At 33.1% G+C, this 15,383-nt stretch overlaps 1 protein-coding gene across 1 annotated transcript in view; it reads left to right on the top strand.

The window, feature by feature from the left end:
• The first annotated feature begins 624 nt into the window (after positions 1-624).
• LOC129226398 (DENN domain-containing protein 5A-like) overlaps positions 625-15,383 on the top strand; it is a 65,988-nt gene continuing 51,229 nt past the window's right edge. The window contains exons 1-8 of the mRNA XM_054860999.1: positions 625-727; positions 977-1,086; positions 3,823-3,993; positions 6,609-6,880; positions 8,686-8,792; positions 11,610-11,735; positions 12,740-12,924; positions 14,344-14,683. Of these exons, the coding sequence (XP_054716974.1) occupies positions 625-727; positions 977-1,086; positions 3,823-3,993; positions 6,609-6,880; positions 8,686-8,792; positions 11,610-11,735; positions 12,740-12,924; positions 14,344-14,683 (1,414 nt within the window). The remainder of the gene's footprint in view (positions 728-976; positions 1,087-3,822; positions 3,994-6,608; positions 6,881-8,685; positions 8,793-11,609; positions 11,736-12,739; positions 12,925-14,343; positions 14,684-15,383) is intronic.

Below are 15,383 nucleotides of genomic sequence, written 5' to 3'. Positions count from 1 at the left end.
TGAATTTTTATAATCTACCTCCCCCCCCCCCTCTTCCACCAAATTAATGTAATATTATTTCAAAATGAAATAAAAAAATTTAAGATGATCAGAAATTTCAATATTTAAAAGTTTACTTTCTAAAGTTTGAGAATTCTGAACAAGCTTTACATAGAAAGCATATTATTGCGTTTGCAAGGAATAAAGAGACGTTTAACAAAGAAACTCAGCGAAGCAAAGCGAAACGAAAACAAATGTGGGTCAAGTTTGGCAGTAAATTTTGTCTATACAACTTCTTTCGAGCACCTAAGTTTTTAAAAGATATTTCAGTTTCAGTTATTCTAATTTCATAAGTGCCAAGAAACGAAAAATATGATTGTTTTTGTTTTGATTATCAAAAGAGAATTAATTGTGAAGGTAGAAACTATGTCAACAATGAAATTGTCAAAATTCTTCAAATTCTTTTATCTCAAAAGTAACAGCTTTGACGCAGATCGTTAAACAGCTGGAATCACCGGGGTGATTGACATGCGCACTACGCACCTTTAATTGTAAACAAGATGGCGGCTTTAATGTGCTCGTAGGATCGTGTATGTGCTTACTTGTGCTAGCAGCATGACTGTCCCAAGCTAAAATTTACTAAATATGTCCAATTCACCTTCTGCAGTTGCAGAAAAAAGATTAGCGGATTATTTTGTGATATGTGGTTTGGATCTGAGTTCTGGTCTGGAGCCTGATCAGCTGGCTGGTAACCTATTTTAAATTTGATTGTGAACTTTGATAAGCAATCTTTTCGTTCTGAAAGTGAATGCTTTTTAGGAATCTTTATTTTTAGATTGTTACTTGCATATTGCCATTGTTATAATGAGTTTTGAGTTAATGTACGGTTACGTGCGAAATAAATTTATGTTATTTAAAGTTAGCTTTGTATCAAAACAGCTAATTGCATAAACCTGTCGTTCTGTAGTCTTGTGAAGTTACATTTGTTTCTTATTAGGAGAAAGTCTGCATTGTACACCTTTGGATAGACCATACAGAACGAAAGTTTTAGCTCATTATCCTGAAAATGTGCCATGGAATCCTTTCGACAAAAGCGCAGTTGGAATGGTATGATCATTTTTTAAAATTGATTTTTGAGTTGTAATTCAATCACCTAACTTACTTATAATGGATTTAAGTGATTTTTTGTGATAATTAATTTGCAATTACTTATAGATCGTCACCTACTTCTAAATTTATTTTATTGAAGTAAAAGCTATAGCTAGTACTCACATTCTTTTAATTATGAAATATAGACGTTAAAAAGTTTAGATACCTATTCGTTCCTCAGAACAGTTTTTTTGAGAATGCTTTCCGTTCACTTATTTTTAAAAATGATTTTGTCTTTAAATCACTAACACAGTTGTTTCCAATCTGTGGTACCAGTTAATTTCGGGAGGAGCCTAAGTTAAATATTATGAGAAATTTCCAAATCTAAGTTTGTAAATGTTAAAATCCTTATTCACAATGATGGCTATAACTCATAATTTGCTAGGGTCCAGGTCCCCTTCAGCTCCTCCCTTAAATATGCCCTTGTGTAGAGCGAAACTCCTTAGGGGGACATAGAACTATTGCACACAGCAGTTAATTAACTTTATGAATTAAAAAAAATTAAATTGGTATCAGAAAGTAAGAATCAACAAAACTTCATCCCTATAGCCTTAGAGCTTTAGTCACCCGCACTGAGAAAATCTATTTCTTTTCAATTATTTGAGAAATTTGCGCTAAAAAACAACCCCACCCCACTCCTCCCATTATTTTTTTACTAAATATAGTATTTTAAATCACATTTTTCTGTAATTTTGTATGATTTGCATTTTGCGAAATATATTAAAACTTTCGCTGATATCAGGGGTGTATACAAAGGGGGAAGGTTCCTAGGGTTCACCCCCCCCCCCCCGAAAAGTTCGGTTTGACATTTAAATGTTCGTTTATATTTAAAAATTTCCAAAAAAATTTGTTCCAAAACTCAAATGTCTTTCATATGTATACATTGATTGCTTGAAACGCTTTCATAATAGATAACCCAACGACTTGAGCATAAGCTTTCATGTGCAGAACTCCGCATGAAAGTTTTTAAACCTTCCCCGAAATTATTTTCTGGTTACGGCCCTGAATGATATGTATGTTAGAATATGTTTGTTGCATAAAAGCTACTTTACATAAAATCTGACATTGTTTGTCTAACCCAAAAAATGCCCTTTTTCTGCCCATGGGTCGCACTTCATATTTCAATCATTCTCACAAGGCAGATTTTAAATTTCACATTAGTTTATTCTTTTTTTGCTGGGGCAAGCGTAACCTGGCATCATCTTAAGGCTGTGATTTGGATCTGCATAACTTTCACAATGCTGTTAAGTTAGGCTTGCCCCAACTATCCTAGAAAGAAAAAATAAAAAAATACTCCATCTATCTCTCTTCCCTCTTTTGTAGGATCTCTCTTTTGAAGTAAAGCTGTGGTACTCGGTGCTCACAATAATATTGAATTGTATTTGTTTGTTGGTTCATCTATCACAACTAAAAAAAAATATACAGTGAAACCTCCAAATAGCGGACAGTCAAGGGACCAGAAGTTTTGTCCGTTATTGGGATGGGCTGTTGTTCCCTTTGTAGAACACAATCGAAACAATTGCGAAAGGTTTACTACATTTTACGTCAAGTGTAATTAATCTGTTTTTTCTTAATAAAGGTATACTGACAGCACACACTTGTCTTAAAAAGCATTTAATCAATTACAGCAATCGAAAAAAAACAGTTTGACATCTCTTTTTTGCATTACATGCCTGTTTCTCAATATAAATATTTAAATCATTTACCTTAGCAAGTCCTTCAGTGTCCCCTTTGCTCAGGAAATTTTTTTTCAATTCTTTACTGTATTTCAGTGCTTCCGAAAAGTCTCTAATTGTGCACAATTTTCTAATTTCGTCTTTATCTTTTAAAATTTCGCTGATTTGAGTTTTCCCAACTTGAAAACGATCGGCAAAACAACGCACACTTATTTTTTCTTTTTCGGCAACATCTAAAACATTAATTTTTTCTTTCAATGTCCATCTCTTTCTTTTGGTTGCCATTTTTCATTTTTTGCTGCCCACAAAATATACCATGTCTTTTAGTTCTTTTTTTTTCTGCCCCCTAACTTTTAAGCCACAATCGCTGCCACTGCCCATTACCACCCATTTAATTCCAAGAAACAGTGATAAGGAAATGACGGGGGGGGGGGGGATATCAGTTATGGAGGATAAAAAGCTTTGTAAGGCAAGCAGTTACTAAAATAGTCTGTGAAAAGAAAAAAAAACGGAAGTGCTACGATCGCAAGGGAACTTTTTTTGTGAAATAACTGTCTGTTATTCGGAGTGTCTGTTATTCAGAGTGAATTACATGGAATGGCCTATATTGAGGGACTGGGACTTGCAAAAATGTCCATTAATTAGAGGTGTCCGTTATTCGGGAGTGTCTGTTAAGGGAGGTTTCACTGTATTTAAGTACAGGAAAAAAGCATCATAAAATGAATTATGGGTTGATTTTTAAACTTGCAAGGATACTATCTTCAAATTAGATTTTTTGTTTAGCTGCTATATTTTTCTTTAATTTTAGGTTGCAAAAGTTTAATTCTTATTGTTCTGCAAAATAGATGTTAAAACTGCATACAAAACATTTTTTAAAAATAAATTACTTTTTTTTTTCAAAAAATACAGATGAAAGATACTTGAGATCTGTCCAGCTAAATTTTGAATAAAATAACCAATTTCAGGAACTTTTCCCCTCAATGTATAACAGCTTATAATAGTCCAATGAATTTTTCAGCTGTGTTTGCCAAAAGGACTTACTTTTCGCACTCAAAAGCACAAACGCAATCCTTTCTTTCATTCATTCATCATCACAAGAGAAGATGGATCTCGTACTTATGGACAATGTTATACATTTTATGAGGAAGTTAGTGATAGAAAAATTTGTGATGCAATGCACACTTTACAGGTGAGTCTTTTTTCCTACTTTAAAAATCCATTTTAAATTTAGTGTCTGAAAATGAGCATTTTATCATCATTATTGACTTTTTTTTTTCATGTTTTTAAAATCCATTTTGCATTCAGTGTCTGAAAATAACCATTTTATCATTATTATTATATTTAGTTTGAATTTAATGTGCTATAATTTATTTTGCCTTTGTTTCCAAACTGGGGTTTCCAATCCCGAAATCCTGATCCCAAATCCCGCAGTTTTTTTCCTTTCAAGCATTTTCCAGCTTTTGCCGTTCATGAAACGACTGTTTTCACAAGCATCATTTGAAGTTTGAATCTTCTTCCTTGCATATCTCCAAGAAGAGCAAGAAAATCTATGTGTCTCATATGATCAACGATGGATTTATCATTTAAGAACACAAAATTAAGAGTATTTTTCTGAGAATGAATTGGTGTTCTCACTTGAGGTTTCATTCTTTATACGTTCAAGAATTGAGAAATGCATAAAACTTATAAGCATTTTTCAAAAACCATCACTAAAATTTAAAATCCAATAAATCACGCCATAGAAAAAATAGAGAATGTGTATTACACATTCCAAAACCCTCTGGAGTAGCCTGAATGCAATGTTGGAGCACTTCTGTAAGCTTTAGTTATTCGATGAAAACCTTTAAGTTACAAAAAGTTCACTCCAAAAAAAGAAAGCAATTGAAAATCTGACCTTATTTATGTATTCGGCACGACTTTAAAAGGGGCGACAAGAAACTTGTATAAAACATGGGATTACTCGCATGACAATGCAGTAAGTTAAGCTGCTCGTGCTTTTGAATTCCTCTTTTAAGTGAAGGGTAAAATTAGCAAAGTTATCCAAACACTTTTACCGAGACTGCAACTTAGTGAAATGGTGAAATCAAGCAGTATTCACCCCTTGCTGTGATGAATCCAATTTGCTGATAAAATGACCAACTTTAATGCAGCATACGTTGCAACGTTAATGCATGTTGCAACGTTAATGCAACAATCGCAGCATAAGAAAAGAGAAATCTATTTCAGAAGGTGATGAAGTTAATCCGGATCTTCTTCTAAATGTCCATAGTTATTTAATTTTAGTAAAACCAATTGCATTGGAGCCACAGCACCTGTTTTCATCAAGCACATTATTTTTTTAGCAAAAACCTTTGCCATTTCATACGAGTGGCACACTTTTGTTTACCAAACTATAATTGCTAATTAGGATCTAACTTTGTAGTGGTTTACAATTGCTGTACGAAATTCAAGAAGACTGCAGATTCAAGTGATAGAAGCAGTCCTTCCTAAAAAGCACAACTTTTTCTATATGACATAAACATTTAATTTTTAGAAAAATATAAAGTGGATCCCGCTGGATTGGCTCCTTACAATCCCAAAATCCCACTGGACTGAATTCAGTGCGGGATTAGAAACTATTCTAAACTTTATAAAATACAGGAAACTCCCATTTCTGTGGTTTCTGCATTATACGACTGGTCTGAAGATGAAGAATGTTAGAAATGCTTGTGTGCTGCATATCTTGTACTCAAATTTAGCATGTGGCGATATAATTACCAAAATGAGAATTTTTGACATGCAATATGTTTTTATTAATTCAAAATCAAAGTACTTTGAGTATCAATAAATGTAATGTAAGATTTACTCTTTTCTTACGAATTATGTTTATTTTTTTGTTAATATTTTTCTCATTTTAAAACTATGTTTTGTATACGTTAAATTCTCCGTGTGGTGACCGGAGCAGAATAGTCCCAATGTAGTCCATGCGTGTCATAAGAGGCGACTAAAATGGACACCTAATCAAAGGTGTGAGGCACCGTGCTGATGCATGGATGCCATCTGGGTAATATGAGGCAGTGAGAAGCAAAGAGATGCAAGTGGAAAAATTAAAAATTTGGAGATAACCAGCACATATGGTAGGTGAACCTCTCCTCTGTCTTGGGCAAGAGATGGTACTAGTAGTACTGGTAGTTGATGCTATACAGCATGATTTAGAAAAAAATTTCAATGAGAGCCTACTTAGAATCTTATCTTTAAAACGCGTTTTACTCAAAAACTTGGAAATGTCTACTTACATCCCTTTGCTTCTCACTGCCTCATATAAGGTAGACTATAATTTAGGGGGAAGGGTCATACTAAAGAATGACTCCCTTCCCCCCTTCTTATGAATGAACCTACTGTTTGGGTAGGAAAAATTTCTGAAACTGCTTGGATGCCAATAAAACTAATCAAATCTGCTAGAAATAAGGCTTTAATATGGCATTAAAGTCACTAATTATTTCATAAATAATGAAAAATAGTTTTTCAAATATTTACTTTTAAAAATAATTAATGAATTGAAAAGATTTTGAAAGGATTTATATTTTACAAAAAAGTGTTTGAACACAATGCGGGGAAGGGCGGGGGGTATAATGTTGTCGACAGTTTGGAAGGATTTATGAGATGACCCCATTACCTTCCTCTTGTGTCCGCATCTGGTATTGCCTATTATTGTTGATAAAAGTTATCAATATCTATTGTTCTAAATGTTAATATATATTTTTTACTTTTTTTTTAAACTGTTAATTTTTCTAAAAATGCCAATAATAGTCCTTGCATTTCTAGGCTATGCACTTGACGGAACTTAGCAGTAGTAAAGTTCCTGGGATCCGTAATATTTCTGATGTTGGAAGTACAAGATCGCTTCCCAGATCTTTTAAACTTAGTGGTCGACAATCCCATGCTCATTCAGGTGCATTATATGACCTAACTAGAGACACATTGTATGTAACCAAATGCATCTGCCTCATCACTCAGTTGCCAGTAGTCGTGGCTTGTCGGAAGTTTCTCGAAGGTCTACATAATGTGGCAATGTCCCGTGATTCTCCGCCAATGAGGTATTCTGTTATTTCCATAAATTCACTTATATCATTTAAAGTTTTGAATTAATTTTTAAATTATTGTTCTGCTGACAAATTTTATGGCATGAAATCTTGAATATGATATTTCCTAACATTTCCAGTTTGAGTACTTGTCTGCTACAGGTACATCACTTACTCAGGCAAATTGTTTGCTTTTCTCTCGGCGAAAATTGAAAAATTATATCTATATTGTCACTATATTTGTTCCTCTTTTTTAAGTATTACATTTTAATGGAACTCTTAAAATATATATATATATATATCTACGTATATATATATATATATACATATACACAGTCAATTCGCGATAACTCGAAGTCTGATAACTCAAATATTACTATAACTCGAAGTTTTTATCAGGTCCCGACACCTTTGTCTTTAATTCCATGCTTGATTATTTTTAATGTTGTAATGTTTGAATTACCGTCTTCATCTGATTGCAAATTGCTTTGTATGCCATCAGCTAATTGTGCCGAAGTTTTAAAAAATATGAAAGCTTCATAAACTTTCCATGTTTTTGTGGCAACTTCTAACTGCATCTTACCTTAAACCTTTCATATTGCTGATTATAGAGAAGACAAGAAAATATTCCCCCCCCCCTATGGGAAGTTGGATTAATTTTAACATACCTCCATTCGAGTATACGACATCTATATGTGTTGATTAAAACATATAAGTAAAGTATTCAGCCAATAAAATTTGCAAGCATAGTGCTAATTTAACTGGTTGAAGACCAACACATTGGAATTTAGACATTATGATACTATGAAATATATACATTGAAGAAATGAGTAAGTCAAAAGAATTCCTCTTCAATGTACTTGTTAAAGAGAAAGTGGAAAATGTCAAGTGCTACACTTAGGTCACGGAAATAAGCTTAAGAGTTATCCTATACAGGGTTCAGTCATTAGTCAGGCAGAAAATGTTATGGATCTGGGTGTCTTAATAAGTCAGGATTTAAGTTTTAGTCAACAGTGCAGCATAGCTAGTAACAAAGCCAATAAAATGCTTGGGTTTATCAATAGATCTATTTCAAACAAATCTCAAGTTCTTCTGGCCTTATATAGAAATTTGGTAAGACCTCATTTGGAGTATGCTGTTCAGTTTTGGTCTCCTTATCGTAAGAAAGGTATTAATGTATTGGAAAGTGTTCAAAGGCGGGCTACAAGGCTAATAAATGGACGTTCTCATTTAGACTATGATTCCAGGCTTAGAAGGCTAAAAATGTACAGTCTTGAGCAAAGAAGAGACCGAGGGGACATGATTCAGTTGTTTAAATTTATTAAAATGAAAGATGTTACGGGGCTAAAGTTTAGCACTGAAAACAGGACAAGGGGTCATTGTTTTAAGCTATTTAAATCTCAGACTAACATGGATATTAAGAAAAATTATTATTTTAGCAGGATAGTGGAACCTTGGAACTGCTTACCGGAAGAGGTGGTAATGAGCAAGGGAGTAGATAGTTTTAAGACGGCCATTGATCTTCACTGGTGATTGTAAATTGACTAGGACCAGCCTAGCTGGGCCCAGAGCCTGTTGCTGGTGGTCACTTTTGTATTTGTATTAGTATTTTCTTGTTGCCTGAAAATCATTTCTTCACTTATTACATTCTTTTGTCAATGTTTAATTATTCAGTTGAGAATTTTAAAGTATGCAGTGAAAATATGATGCTCAATTGATCCTTGTTTCAGTACTTTATCATGTTTCACATTTAGTTTTACTTCTACATTTTGTTAAAGGTAAAGGACCATAAAGTTTAAAGAAAATAAATTCATTTCTAGGTTGGAATCTTACGTATATAACATATTGTTTGAGGTGCCATTACCACCCTCAGGTCGAAGTTTGAAATTAACTTGTTTTGGGCAACAAGTTTTGTGCCAAAGGCCTGGTAAGAGCAGAATTATTTTGTTTAATTATAATCTTTGATGTTTTCAAAGCAGATGGTTGCATCTTTGATTGTCTCAAAATCAATTTACGGTATCTTAAAAGTCTAGTCAGTATTCTTATACCAATAGTAATTTCATGCTACCTACATTTCACATTGAAATTATGTTAACATTTTTACTTATTTATTTTTTTTACGTAAGACTAAGTTTGTTATTACATCTTTATAATAAAGTAAAATTATTAACTTTATTTTAAATTGTTTAATTCTGTGTATTCTTCAGTTTCAAGTATTTGTTTCATATTTTCACTTTAATACATTTCTATGCATATTGCTCCATCCCATGTGAGTCACATGAAATTGTGAAATGAGTCACTCAGTTACCCACTGCCGCCTGTTTTAAAGTCCAGCTTTGAAATGGAGACATAGATTTAGAAGATAACACTTCATTATTCAACTATAAATAAAATTTTGGTCATAATAATGGTTATTGTGTTTTGTTTTTTTTTCAATGAAAGGTTTTCGTGCATATACATGGGGAAAATGTTTTTCATGTTCATTTTTATGATTTTAAAAACTGAATTTGAATAAATTGGAAACTCACTCTACAAGAATAGAGAAGTTTTCTATTTTTCAATTTTATTTTTATATGATGGAGTAACATGTATGAACATCATAGGTGAAAATTTTTTTGCGATACAATAAGTAGTTTTTTAAATTAATTTTTAAAGTTCAAGCGCTTGTGACATCAAATGGCATAGGAAGTGACGTCATGTGCTCTTCTGATAGGGGAGAAGCCGAAGGTCACACATTCGACTTCGAAGATGAAACGTTAAAGGCTTATCTCCTCGCATTTAACTCCTCTTGTTTCTGGAAAATTAAACCTCTCATCCTCTCGGAAATATTCGAATATCACCATTGATGTTACATGAGGAAGATTATTTAGATTGTGCTTTAACGAATCCGGTCTCCATAGTGTGTTCAAAAGGATTATTGAATTTCTAAAAAATATAAATATCAGCGCGCTCAAAATGTACCTAGCGAAAACAAGGGATCTTCGGTGGAAGGCTGCCCATTCGCACCCTGTGACGTAGGCTCGTGACGTTTCAGAAGAGCGCAGTGGAAGTAAAAAAAGCAACAGGACTCTTGCCGACAGTTGTCTGCTTGGTAAGATGATTGAAAGCAGATCCAAACAGAGAAGAGAAATGTTCATTAAGAGAATTGCCAATCCAATAAATAGTTTATGAAAGTGGCAAATGTTGGCGCCAAACAACAACCCTCTTTGTTTACTTCTGCTATCACTTTTTCCTGAATGCATTATAGAACAAATACATTTGAAATTCAAATGGTTTCAAAACCAAAAAATTTCATTTTCTTTATGACAGGAATGAGCTTTCCTGATGTAGGGAGTTGCACACAATTTCATCTTACTTTATTTCTCAAAAGTACCATTGTGACCAGTTAATTTTCTTTCTGCGTAGTAATGCAACAGATAACCTCAACCCAGTGTGGATGTTTATTTTTTATTCATGCTTCTGACTGAGTCACATGTTACATTTTTTCAGCTTTATTGATCTGGGTTTGGATTATTTTCATTCACTGCTTTGTTCATATTATTAGTTTTGAATTTAATGTAGATACCTTTAATGCCTGTCAAAATGTTGTGAGCATGTTGCATGAAAATCAATCTGTAAATTTTATTCCCTGAGCATAGTTCAATCCAATACACCCAAACCTGTTTTTGCGCAGTGAAGAGGGATGGCATAAAAAAAAATTGCCCAAAATTCATGAATAGCTATAAAAAGTTGGTTTCGCAACACAGTTTTGAAAAAAAAAAACAAAAAAAAAGGTGGATCAGGACCGCATAAAAAAATTCTCACGTATTAAATAACCCAAAAACTTAAGAAATAACTAGGGATTGCTTCTTTAAACAAAATCAAAATAAACCAAGTCATAGTAATTTTGCCAACTAGTCAGACAAAATTTCCCGAATAAGAAAGTTTTTGGGTGGTCACCTCCCATCTGAGTGCCCCTTACATCACTTGAAGATACTACCTCACACTTGTTTTATAAATACTTTTGTCAATTGAGTCCCAATGTAATTGAAAATTTCATACACTGCACAAAAAAAGGCACAAAAACAGGTTTAAGTGTATAATCTTTCTCAAAATCATAGATCAATGTGCTGACTATAACGTTGCTAATTCAATATTACACATGGTGGAAAAATTGACATGACCTCCTATATGAATTCATATGGATGTAAAAAGAAGCATGAGTCTGCAGCAGTCTTCTTCGATTAGAACATAAACTGTAAAACAGTTTTGTGCATCCATTTCGGTTAAACATTTGGAAAGCTTTCGATTGTCAATTGCATTGGAAATGAACAATGTTGCAAGGTGGGAACATTTAAAATCCTTTTTGATAAGAGTAAAAAAAGTTGCAACTGTTTTATTGCTGAAATAATCTTTTTAAAAAAAATAGGGGAACTTTTGTTTCTAGATTTATTTAGATTCGTTCAAGAAATAGTGTATTGAGTGTAATTAATCAAGATTTGGTGTTTTTTGAAATTGTCTTAGTAGAAATTTTATAGTTAGTTAGTATTTAAAGTACCCTTTTAATTTATTTGTCAGAGGAGGACCGTAGGGAGTTCTTCTTTTATGTAAAAAAAAACTAATCAAGGAAAGAATAAACAGTAGAAACCAGTCTTATGTGTTTTTTATGTTTTTTAAATTGTGAAAAGTAAATGCCTGCTGATGTCATGCACTTTTCCTGAAATGAAAATGAAACGTTTAACTACATTAATGCTTTTGTTTGCAGGTCCATATGAACTTCCATTTTTTGAATATTCTTATCAAGCATTGTTCTCAACATTAGGTGTAGATAATGTTATTTTACTGTATACAAGCGTCCTCTTAGAAAATCAAGTATTACTTTTTTCTGCTGGTAAGCGTAATGTTTATTATTTTATCCATCAGCTGCAGTTTTCCACTTTTTCTATATGCTGTAGTTTTTTAATGAACTGTTTTCGAGTTTTGAATGTAAATATGCAATACAATTCAGAGGGTCAAGAATATAGTCCTAAGTTTAGTTATTCTTTCCTGATTTTCAAGTTGATGCAGTAGTATAAGTAAAAAACTAACGATGATTTTATTACAAAGTTTTGATATGTATTGTTAAAGAGGCCAATTTGTGCCTAGGAATTCATCATCTAGTTAAGACAGCCTTGACAGAATATTTCAAAATCATTGTAGTGTAGGATTAAATAAACAAGCTGATGTGTGCCTCACATGACTTCCTTTTACTCCAATTTAATGTCATTTTCCCATTATTGGTAATTTTAATGTGATTCAATAGTTAACTCTCTAAATATCACCAACAGTGGCCAAATTGAAACCAGATTTTTAAAAAAAACCACGCCAAATTTGACGCCAAGTGTCCGCCAAATTGTAACACCACTTGAGTTTACATTAAAATTAACAATGATTTCCCCCCAAAAAAGGGCAAAAGACCCCTTTAAAAATACCCGAATGCAACCAAAAGGGGAGGTGCACAACTAAACCCCGCTAGGAGTCTACATACCAAATTTCAACTTTCTATGGCATACCGTTCTTGAGTTATGTGACATATATACACATACGTACATACAGATGTCACGAGAAAACTCGTTGTAACTAACTCGGGAATTGTCAAAATGGATATTTCGGGTGTTTATACATTCTTAGGCTTTTATCCACGCGTGGTCGAGTCGAAAAAAAACTCAACATTCATTCGGGGGTGAGTAAAATGGAAATTAAGGTTGATTTTGAATGAAATTTTTTTCGAGAATACAATACTTCCTTTTTTGTAAAAGGAAGTAAAAATCAGGTGCCTTTTTTTTTTGTTGACATTTTAGGATTTTGTGTATTTTTCCCCCCTCTATTGTATTCATGAAATGTTTTGATTTACAGACTATGATAAGTTGATGATTGTAGCTGAATGCATCACAATGCTGCTTTTTCCATTCACATGGCAACATGTGTATGTGCCCATCCTGCCTGCGTCATTACATCATTTTTTAGATGCACCAGTTCCTTACATTATGGGATTATGTTGTGGTATAGATGAACGCTCTCAGTTGTCCATTCCTGGAGAAGTAAGTCTCTTGATATCATTGTACAGTTGACCCTTGTTGTCCAAACAAATTTGGTCGCTATAAAGGGAGGTCGTCATTAAGTAAATGTGCAAGATATTGTATGTTATTTTGTTGTTTTTAAAAATACAGGTCTAATTTCTGCTTCCTTTTGAAAGAAAATCAAGAAACTAACAAAGTAAATAATAACCCTTGTTTTTTATTATTGAATAATTTTTGATGCAGCAATACTATCCATAAATTACACATAACTTTAATACATTTAACAACAAAAAAAATTGAAAACATTTGATAAAAATAAGATTTTTTTTTTAATTATTGATTTGGGCTTCGTTTGTTTTGTTTCTTTTGTTGTTTATGATTTGTTCTAAGTATGGTTTTTCCTCAAACGAAGATATTGTAAGACGATGCCTTTTTTTAACGTTTTCAAATATATATGTATATTCAATTCATAATCATTTCTATCGCCTAATATTTCAATGGAAATATCTTTCGTTTAGAAACATGAAATTGTTAAATGGATGCTTCAGTTACCAAATCGATTAACTCCACTTTTTAAAATAATCCTCATTTCTGCTTTAATAGTGCTTATTCAATGCTTAGAATATGAATTTATATTACACTTTTGGTTCACTACATTTCTGATCCTTCGATGGCAGAAAATGTAACACAAGGGTCCATTCACTCCTATGGATAACACTATCTTCTTCATCACTTTTCTCAACTTTTTGTTATATGGAGTTAATCGATTTGGAAAGTGAAGCATTCAAACATTAGTATTTTTATAGATAGTCTTCTAAATTTAAAAAAAAAAACTAAATTTTGGACATTATGTTGAAATGAACAGTGTAGTTTGAGTGCTCTAATTGATGTTAAAATAGCATTTCATTAATGGAGTAGTAAATGGGACTATATACATCGGTCTCTATAATGGAATTGTCCCAGTAATGGGAGGTGGTTCTAAAGAGCGCTGACTGTAATGTCATTTTTTTCTAAAACTTTTAAGTCCCTTGCTATTTGTATAATGTATTCCATGATTTCTGTAATCACTTTGTTACATTTCCTGTAGTGTTTTATTTTTATTGCATTGAAGAATTGTTTTAATCATTTTTTTCCGTGAGTTGGTCCCTTATTATTACTTTTTTTTTTGTTTGTTATATGGTGAGATACCTTTATCATAAACTTTGAGGGATATCAAGTTTTATTCATTGTAATAGAATTCAAGCAATGTAATGAGAGGTATATCGGGACTGAAAATTTTGTTGTATTGTTATTTGTTGCAAAGAATTTTCACCATAATTCAAAGATGCTTTTTAGTTCTTGTACTTAAAATGATACTGTAGTTTTCTCCAATATTAAGAAGACATATTTTAAAATGTGAAATTTTCTGCCATTTTGATAATACATGCACAACTTTTTTAGGCTAATCTGTGCTTTGTTGACATTGACAATCAAATTGTTGAAGTTCCAGAAGACATTCCAAAGTTTCCGTGCCGTAATGAATTAGTATCAGAGTTAGTTGACACCATGAAGGCTTTTGGTGTCTCATCTAGTGAAAAGGGTCTTGATAGAAACTCTAATGAAAGACATTCTAGAAGTCGTTTGCGCAAGTTATCTTGGACATTTGATAGTGGTGATTCAGGTGTCAGTAGTACAGATAGTAGCGCAAGAAGTTCTTACAGTAGTCTTGCCAGCACACATAGTCATATTTTACAACAAAGTGAAGCCCTCCAAAAAGTCACTGCTCTAGCAAAACGAACAGGTATTGTTATTTTTTAAATCTTTTAATGGTATGTCTTATATTCAAATGAAATAATGAACTACTTTACTCAGAGGTGCCCCTCCCCCCAAGCTCAGTGGCGCAAATCCCCCCCCCCCCCAATTTTTTTTTCACACTTTCAAATAAGGTTAAAGGTAGCACCTTTTCGAGTTTCTAATTCCCAGGCAAATTAACGGTGGAGGTGGGGGGGGGGGGGTAACACTAACTACTGCCATCTGAACCAAAATATTGTTGGATTGTTGACACGTCTCACCTCCCAAAACTTACAATATCGCCTACCGCCCTTTAGTAAAAAGGTGTAGAGATTTTTTTTTAATTTCAACATATGAAAAAAATACAGAGAGTGGATTCACCTTTCTGGTTTGGGATGGAGACATTACTGGATGTAAGCAAGTTGAACCTTGTTGGAAGTATAATATTCAGTCAGATAGGGATGTCCAGGTCTTTCTTCCCCGGAAATTTTTTGAAAGTGTAGTTATAAAACACAGTTTTAGACATTAATTGGGAATGTTCGGTGGCTTCTTGAGGAGTGCAGCAGTATTCACCAAAGTCAGATCAATAACCTCATCACATCCAATGTAAACAGGTGTGCAGCAGTCTTAGCTGTTCGGGGGAACACACGCCCTATTAAAACTCATGCATCATGTCTAAACAGTACCTTTTTTCATGGTTTTTTTCATAT

Source organism: Uloborus diversus, chromosome 7 (assembly GCF_026930045.1).
Source record: "Uloborus diversus isolate 005 chromosome 7, Udiv.v.3.1, whole genome shotgun sequence".
NCBI classification, from domain to species: domain Eukaryota; kingdom Metazoa; phylum Arthropoda; class Arachnida; order Araneae; family Uloboridae; genus Uloborus; species Uloborus diversus.
The sequence above is the reverse complement of the archived record's forward strand: the minus strand, read 5'-3'. Positions and strand labels throughout refer to the sequence as shown.